At 43.7% G+C, this 8957-nt stretch overlaps 1 protein-coding gene across 1 annotated transcript in view; it reads left to right on the top strand.

The window, feature by feature from the left end:
• The window catches only part of CACNA2D3 (calcium voltage-gated channel auxiliary subunit alpha2delta 3), a 931343-nt gene that overhangs the window by 211091 nt on the left and 711295 nt on the right, over window positions 1-8957 (top strand). Inside the window, exon 5 of the mRNA XM_006143064.2 lies at window positions 5988-6104. Within this exon, the coding sequence (XP_006143126.1) occupies window positions 5988-6104 (117 nt within the window). The remainder of the gene's footprint in view (window positions 1-5987; window positions 6105-8957) is intronic.

Genomic DNA, 8957 nt, shown 5'->3' with positions numbered 1-8957 from the left:
CGATCGTCTAGTCTAAATATAACTGTAACTTTTGTACTGATGAGTTTCTACAAGAGGATGTTTATTATAAAAATGAGTAAGTACAGGCAAGCAAGAAGGAGAAAAAAAAATCACTGATAATTACACAGCCTGCTGTGAACTTTTAGCATATGTCCTCTTTGTGTTCACACGAGTGTGTGTATGTGTGTGTGTGCAATTTAAGGAAAAAGTAATCAGTTTTTGTATGTAACACATGCAGGAATTCCTCACTTAATGACTAAGTTGTTAAGCGCATTGGCTGACTTAAAGTTGGATGTCTTGCAGTGAGTTGTGGTCCCATAGGGTATGCATTTTTCAACAGATAGAACACGACACCACATGTTAATGAAGACGTACCTGGTGTGAGTTCAAGCCACCGGGTCCGGGACTCAAACCGCAGTCGGCTACATGGGAGTCCAGCAACATAGCCATTAAGCCAAATGCTGGTCCCAGATAATACTGAAATTCTATCCATGCCAAAAACATGCATTATGTAAGTACCAGAAATTGACAAGACACACCACAACACAATGATATAAGTCTGGCGTAATCATTTATATTTATTGTGAGTACTACTATGGGTGCACAATGAGATATAGATTTATAGATGAAATATGTAGTCTTGTGTGATTGCAAATGCTTTGCTTAGTGAATAGTAACCGACCGTAAGACTGAGACAAAGACTGAGGAAGGGGATTCCCGCACTGGAGGACTCGTCGTAAGTCCGAGTAGTTGTTAAACATGGAAGTCACTGAGTGAGCACTGGCTGTGGTAACATACTGTATGCATGTTTCCTACCTTTTCTGACACACTTTGGGATGGCTTTGCAGAATTCTGTTGTACTGTTGTAACTTACTTTGTCTAGTTGCTGCTTGGTTTTCTATGGTAGGTTCTTTTTTTTTTTTTAATTGCCAGAGTGTGTGTGTGCTTGCCAGAGAGACACACAAACACAGAGAGAGAGAGAACATGAGGGAGAAAGCATCCTCCCCATCCCCCACACACGGAGCATGGTCAAGCCACAATCCCTCCTCCATTTCTCCATCCTGTTGGGATTTTGGGCACACATGCACGTGTGCCTGGAGTGGTTTTCAAGCTACTGCAGTTGGAAATTGTACTGCTGGGGCCATGTGGGATCGGGTTGTCTCAACTCCAAGGCCACAGGGTTGGCCCCTATATTTTTGATACGTATTACCCTTTTAAGCCACTAAAGGCTTGTAATTAATTAATTACTACCGTTGGGCTATACCCTCTTCTTCAAAATCATTTGATCGCAGCAATATGAAATGTTTCCTGGTAAGAGAAAGGCATTATGTTCTCCTCTGACCTGATTCCAGCAGGCATTGAGACATTTTGAAAAGGCAGTGTTTTCTGCTTATGGGAGAGCTTCCCTAGGGTGGTTAGAGAGTAGTATATGCTTGGCCCTTTTGCAAAGAGGACCTGTTAGCATGTGTGAAGTGAGGACTGGGGCTAGGAGAGGAACAGAGCCAGTGGACTGCTAAATTTGTCCCAGATCCTGAATCCTCAGCTTGGCACAGGACTTTGTGTGCAGATTGGTTAGCTGTGTCACAGTCCTGGAGGCTGAAACCCTCCATAAAGTTGGTGGCTCCTTTTCACACAGCAGGTGCAGAACAAAAGAAGAAGCGGGAAGATTTTCCTGCAAACTCAGTGAAAATCGGAGTTCAAGTAATTGAGTCCCTTCTAGAAATCTATGCAAGAAGCACATGCAAGTAACATATGGCCAGAATACTGGGGCTGGATAGAACAACCAAAAGATTCAGGCAGAGGTTAACTGTGAAGTCCATTTTTATTTTTCTTTATCTTGAGCTTCTCGATGACCGTAAGTTACAAAACCCCTTAAGAAAGAGGCTCATTTTGCTGAGTCTGTGAATACTAGTTATGTCGCCTTTACTCACTGCCTGCACCTGGCATTTTGGGTAGTGGATAGGTGTTGGGCATAACCTGGCCCTCTCCTTTGGCTCTTGGAGCATATGTAGCAGGTGGCAGAGAAGCCCATGGGGTTTTTGGCTCTAAAATTACTGGCTTGCATTTGAATTTAGGGAAAATGTCCAGTTATTGTCATTGAAGTTTTCCTTAGACACTAGAGGATGCTGCTGGTTGGAGCTAGAGTTGGACTGGCCTTGGTTCCATGGCCTCCTGCTCTGGGCCGGTTCAGCCAACCTCTCAATGGGTGGGAAAGGTCACTCTTAAAGAACCTTAGATAATGCAGCTGTGTCTTTGTGTGCATCTTCCTTGTACTGTTAAATGGCAATTTTTCTGCAACAGGCTTCATCCACAGAAGTCCTGGAGTGTCTGTTCTGGGCTGGTGGTTGGGTGTGGGGAGGGGCGAGCACAACGACCTGTCCTTGCCTTCTGAGCCACCCCAGCAATGAGGCACTAGAAATGAACTCAGAGTGTTTGGGGTGCTGGGATGGGGCGTGCAGCCTCTTTGTCTTGGGGAGCCAGGACAGCTTTGGCAGGGAGGAGGGGAAGCTAGAAGGAATAATGGTTTTCCAGGTGGGATGCAAGAGAGAGGCCCTGAAGACAAACTTAGTAGAATTTTTTATAGATGTTTTCAGTGAGCAGGGAAAAGCAGGACACCACAACGCACGGACCATTGTAGCACCCCGCAGAGACGTTCAAATTGTCTAACAATGTAGCAGGCATCTCTCTTGGTCCAGACTGGGTGGCCCAGAAATAACACTTCGATCATTTCTTCAGGATCAACTGAATCCTGAGATATTCCAAGCCTTGGGCCCCGTGACCAGTCTGAGGATCTCTTCTTGTCACTCTGCCAGTGTCTGGTGGGGAGTGCTGCGAACTCCAGGTTTAGGGTCCTACCTACTTGTTCCAGTGGAAGAGGGGGTTTTGCTGCTCCTAGAACCCATGGCCAAATGCCCTCAGCCCCACCCTTAGCCTCATCAGAGATTTTCTTTGAGGGATCTGAGGAATTTTTCTTCACTGTCGTTTCTTTCCTTAGAGTCTCTCCCCTTGCCCTCAAACCCTATTCTTTTCCTTTAAGGGTACCTAGTATGAGGAGTCATCAGAAAGTTCATTAAAAATGTCTGTTTGGGATCCCAGCACGTGGCGTGCTGGCTAAGGCACTGGACTGTCATATGGTTGACCATGGTTTGAGTCCTGGCCCTGACAGCTTGAAAATCACACCAGGTGCGTGTATGTGCATGTCCAGAGTCGCAGGAGGAGGATGGAGGAGAAGAGATTGTGGTGTGGCCATCCCTCGTGGGTGTGATTTCTCTCTTTCCTTCAGACTCTCCCTTTCTGTCTTTCTCCAGTGAGCACACATGCCCTGTAACAAAAAGCCTATGGGGGAAAAAGTATATTATGAAAAAAAATGCATGGATTTCATTTTTTTTTTGCACTAAAATAAACTTAGTTTAATTTCATTTTTCTCTGAATTTTTAGAGGTACTCTTGTATTATAGCCTGAAAGAGCTTGGAAACTTGAGCAAGAAGGGGAAGAGGGTTGTGTGTGACATACACATGCACACTCCATTCATTTTGGCAAGGAAAAACTGAACCTCCCCCAAGTTTTCACTTAAAAAAAATTTATTGTTTTATTTAACTTTGTTTATTTTAATTTTGACCAGAGAGGAATAGAGTGAGAGCAAGAGAGAGAGAGAGAGAGAGAGAGAGAGAGAGAGAGAGAGAGAGAGAGAGAGAGAGAGAGAGAGACAAAGAGAGAGAGAGACAAAGTGAGAAAGCAAGCCACTGGCTCTGGGCTCGAACTGTGATCGGTCATGTGGAAGCCCAGTGTCCTTAACACCATTCCACCTGCCAGCCCCCCAGTTTCCATTTTCTTTTTTTAAGGTAAAGGGTGGAGATAACAGGGAGAAGATATAAATCTGTATCCCTAAGATTATCCTGCCATAAAGCGATTCTATTTTCCACTTTAAAAATGTTCCTGAAGGGTTCTAGATCCGGAGTGCAATATAGAACTACTTGTTTTTCTGAAGCAGGAATTTGGAGTGAGGGGTTATAACTGATTCAGAGTTTCCCCACAAATTAAAATAAGTATGTTCCCCAATTTTTAAATTCCCCAGCTTTTTGATAACTGCATAACAAACGAATGAATGTCGACATTAAAAGTATCTTGAACTTCATTTGAAAAGTTCCTGTTAGTAAACAATATTTCCTTACAGGGGTAACAGAATTATATCTTTAGTTAAACCAACTTTTTGGTCCCAGAACCCTTTTACATTCTTATAAAATACCGGGGACTCCCTAAGAGCCTCTTTTTTATGGTGTGTGTCTTTAATTTGCTATAGGGCATGTGCACTCCTTGCGGGAGAGAGAGAGGAAGAAAGTGTAAAAGCACTCCGTGAGGGGGCTGACCATACTGCAATCTCTTCTTCATTTCTGGAGATACTGGGCATGCATACATGTACTCAGTTTTTTAATTTTTTCTTTTCTTTTTTCCCAATCTGCTGGGTCTTGGACTCAAACCATGCTGCCAGCCATGTGGGATTCAGCTGTCCAACATGTTGCTGGCTGGCCCAGAGCCCCTATTGTATGTCAGTTGTATCTGTGGATAGTTGGCATAGTAGAAATTAAGTGGAGGGCTGTCTGTTAATGACAGCATGTCTGATGTCTTTAACTAGACTGGTATGCAGTGTTCATGCTGGGAAAATTCATTTTACAAGTTGTGTTGGTATACAGTGATTAAATATATAAAATAAAGTAAAAAAATAAAATGAAATAGGAAACCGAGGAAATTAAAACCAATAAATTTAAAAAGTAATCAATTCAAAGAGTAAAAAACTCATAACATGTTAACATGAATAACCTATTTTATTAAAAAGAGCCATACTTTATAAAACCAACACTAGAGGAGTGGATTTTTTTCTACTTTGCCTCTCTCTTTATATTTGACTTAAGGAAAGGCAGGTATATATTCGCATGTGCTTATTTGTTTACTTCTGTTGTGATTTGTTGAAGGGAATTCATAGACATGCAGTTAGAAAAGGACTTCCTGGAGTCCTGAACATCTCACAGGGACTTCTAGGAAAACATTTTTGAACGACTTTGTGATCTGCTGGCTTAAACAGATAAATTACCAGGGTATGTGATGAGTTTTTTTTTGATTGTTTAATTAGAGAGGTTTTTGCTATAGGGTGCGTGCACTTGCCAGAAGACAGAGAGAGCCAGAAAGCGAGAAATCACCCCCCCGCCCCCAGGGGGGATGGCCACACCACAATCCCTTCTCCTCCATTCTCCTCTTGGGATCTTGGGCACACACGCACACGCACCCGGCGTGAGTTTAAGCGACTGGGTCTGGAATTCCAACCACGGTCAACTACATGGGAGTCCAATAATATAGCTATTATGCCATCTGCTGGTCCCGAATTTTTAATGAAAAATTACCTTTAATTTAGAATTAAAGTAAATTGTCAGTCAAATCAATCCTTTATGAACAGACAGATGATGGAGTTTGGTTATTATAAGATTTATTCCTTTCTCAAGTCAGTTTTCACACTCCTCCCTAGTTGGTCAATGATTTCAAAATACGCTGCTGGTCGCGTAAGGGTTAAGGCAGCTTCATGTGACCAGCTGTTCAGAATTCTGACCCAAAGCAGCTTGATGAGCATGCTGGGCACCTGTGTTTGCGTGCGTGCGTGTGTATGTACGTGCTTGCGTGCACATGCTCCGCCCCGAATCGACACAGGATGAAGAAACGGAGACGGCATTGCGATGGCACCAGGCCCGTTGTGGGGTGTTTTCTCCCCTTTCCTCTCCCTCTGTCTCTCGCTCTCCTTCTGGTAAGCGCAGGACCTCTGGCAAATTCAAACCAAAGGAAATAATTTTGAAATACAGTCCAGTACCTCCAGATTCAACAGAAACAGTCGTGCTTATCGTTTCATTTCCATTTATTCCTTGTAGGTAGAGGTGTGCTGAGCTCGTCGGTGTGATGGTTTATGGTGTCACATCCCTTTAATGTTGTCTCCCTTCTTACAGAAATACAAAGAGTATGAGAAGGACGTCGCCATAGAAGAGATCGACGGCCTCCAGCTGGTGAAGAAGCTGGCGAAGAACATGGAGGAGATGTTCCACAAGAAGTCCGAGGCTGTGCGGGTAAGTCCCTCTGTTCCAACCTGGTATTGCCCCAAGACAAGATAGACGCCTAGAAGCTGTGTACCGAGGAACTGACTCTGGAAGATGAAAGTTGACTATTGGATGAACACACTTTATTTCTTCAGTCTTGTTAACCAGGGAAAGTGGTCCCTGGGGACCTGATTGCCTTCCTCATATAGGGTTCTGGTGCCCGTTTTCTTCTTTTAATTGGTAAGGAGCCCGTTAATTAGATGAACTATAGAGGACAGCCCACACCTGTATCCACGTTCACTGGTTGCCAGACATCACTGAAAGGTGCCTTGTGGTTCAACCAAGCAGCTGTAAAAAATGTAAGCAATGCTCGCAAAATGTGGAATTGAAGATCTCAAGGGGGTGAACGATGTCTAGGAGATACTGGAAGTTCTTGCAGATATTGGAATAGTACTGGAATGATTGGGTTGTCAGAAAAGTCATGATGCATTTTTGTGTAGAAAAACATAGAAAAAATACATGGTGACTTTTCTGAAAACCCAATATAACGCTGTTAGTAGTTTTGACTGACAGGAGCTCCCCGAAATTCCTAATATCAACTCAGCGAAGGGAACTGCAATGTGCGTGTACATTATTTTGGATGTCCATGTTGGCTTCCAACATCTTTCCCTGTTGCCCACTGAATGGGACATCTCAGTCTTATTTCTAGAACAGGTAACTGTTGACATCTCCTACATTAATGGCATATTGGTACAGGATATGGGAAAGAATTAAAATCTGAAGAGCCCTTTGTATCTAATGTATAGTTTGCTTAGTTTTCAGTTTTAATAATTATCTCCAGAATCATTGTATTATAAAAGATCATTTCCTACTTTCTCTTCTTTCATGCTTCATTGACCAGAGCAAATTTCCACAAGTTATTTCTGCCTTAGACCTGATAATCCCACACCTTTGCTTGTCTCCGAAATGTTTTTGTACTATTTTGATTAAGGACAAGAGGCATTGTAGCTTAATATGTCTTAGAGATGAGTAAAGGGGCTTGGCGTGATGAAGTTAGTTGCCAAGGTCACGTAGGCAGGACTCGAGAGGGTTCGTTTTCGCACCCCCATGGTAGCATCGCAGCACCTTTGAGTGTCTGTGAGGTGCTTAGCGTGGTGCCTGGCCTGCGGTGCCCGTTTGCCAACTATTTGCTGTTCTGGATGGCAGAAGCAATTTCCAACACGTGAGCATTTAATAGAGAGGGAGTCATGCAGCTTCTGGAAGCACCTGGAAGATGACAGAGAGGACAAGAACTGGGTTCAGCATCTTTGTGTTTGCCTAATTTTGAAATCTTTTTGGTTTAAATTCTTTTTCTTTATAAACAAGACTATTTGATGTGGTCGGTACAGTTTCTTTGTTAAGAAAAAAGAAGTTGCTCTGGTTGAATCGAAATATCCTCAGAAAAAAGGCAACGAGGATTCTTTGAAATGTGTATTTCATGTGTTTAAAATAGACCCACAGACCCTTTGTCAGCACAGTTGTTGCCGTAACATCCTGGTTAACCGGTCTGGTATTGTGTCAATCTCCCCATCTGTAGGATTTTTTAAAATGAAATTTCTGGAGGGTACGTGCCTTTGCCAGAAACAGAGAGAGAAGGAAAATGAGAAAGCAACCCTGCGGGAGCATGGCCGTGTTGCAGTCCCTTCTCCGTTCTTCTCTTGGCCTTTTGGGCACCTCTGCACATGTGCTCACATGACTGTCAAGCTGCTGGGTCTGGGGCTTGAACCACACAGTTGGCCATGCAGGATCTAGCCACATTAGCCCCCATGCCATCTACTGTCCCCAACCTATCTGCAGTCTCTAAAAAGGCTTTATCCAAGTCAGGGTTTGGCCTGGAGACAGATGAGACAGACCTGGTCCTGGGAGCCCAGCAGATCTGTTGGCTTCAGTCAGGCATGTGGACTGAGATACTGGCTTATAGTTTATGTGGAGACCAGGGGAACAATATCCTTTATGTCGTAGTGACCACAGTCACAGTTTGCCACAGTTTGCGAGCATTTGAAGAGCCAGGTCTCAGTGCACATTTGCCTGTGAATTTGCAGTGCAGTCACCATGTGCGTGGTTGCACTAGAATGACCCCCCCTTCCCCCCGTGAAGGGACCCTTCCTTTCCAATGTCACCCACAGAGCAGCGACCCCCTTCTCAACAGAACAGAGTGTAAGCTCAACTCTGTCACCATGATGCACTAGACTGAGGAAACTTCTCTGTCCAAGGGCCACTCTCTGTCCCACCCCCACGCTCCCAGCAGTTTGGGTGAGGTCTGGGGCCCTGGGCCTCCCTTTATGCTTTTCAAGTGCCCCATGCTCCTCGGTGGTGTGTAAGTCCTTGGTGGGGGCTCAAGGACACATATAAGAAGAACTCAATCCACAAACAACACTGATTATTAAAATCCCCATTGATGTATATACAAGATTCGTCAGACTGGCAAGAGTGATTCAGAAAAGTGCAGTAACATCTTTAATCTGTGAATGTAGGTTTGGTTAGTGTGAAGGGGAAGAAAAGCAGTACAGTAACCCTGTTTTTTAATACAGCCTGTCATCTCTTGGCTGTTAAACAATGTTGATCTTTTTCTCTGTCTCTTCTGGCTTGATTTCATCATTTTCCTCCATCACTTTTGCCAGTGATTAGTTGAATCAGAGTGATTTTATCATGCTCATCCCGTTTGAATTACTCTCCACTATGCAATTATCCTATCACAGAAAGTCCTATTTTCTCCCCGTCAGATGTCTGAAGTAAATGTGACACCTAAAGTGGCCTGCCCATTACATAACCTCTGTCATCCGGTTGGTAATGGGCTATGCGGAACTTTTTTTTTTTTTTTTTTTAGGCTAGCAAATTATAAAT

This window comes from Tupaia chinensis, unplaced genomic scaffold (assembly GCF_000334495.1).
Source record: "Tupaia chinensis unplaced genomic scaffold, TupChi_1.0 Scaffold000091_1, whole genome shotgun sequence".
NCBI classification, from domain to species: domain Eukaryota; kingdom Metazoa; phylum Chordata; class Mammalia; order Scandentia; family Tupaiidae; genus Tupaia; species Tupaia belangeri.
Note: the sequence above shows the minus strand (reverse complement) of the source record. Positions and strands in the feature narration are given on the sequence as shown.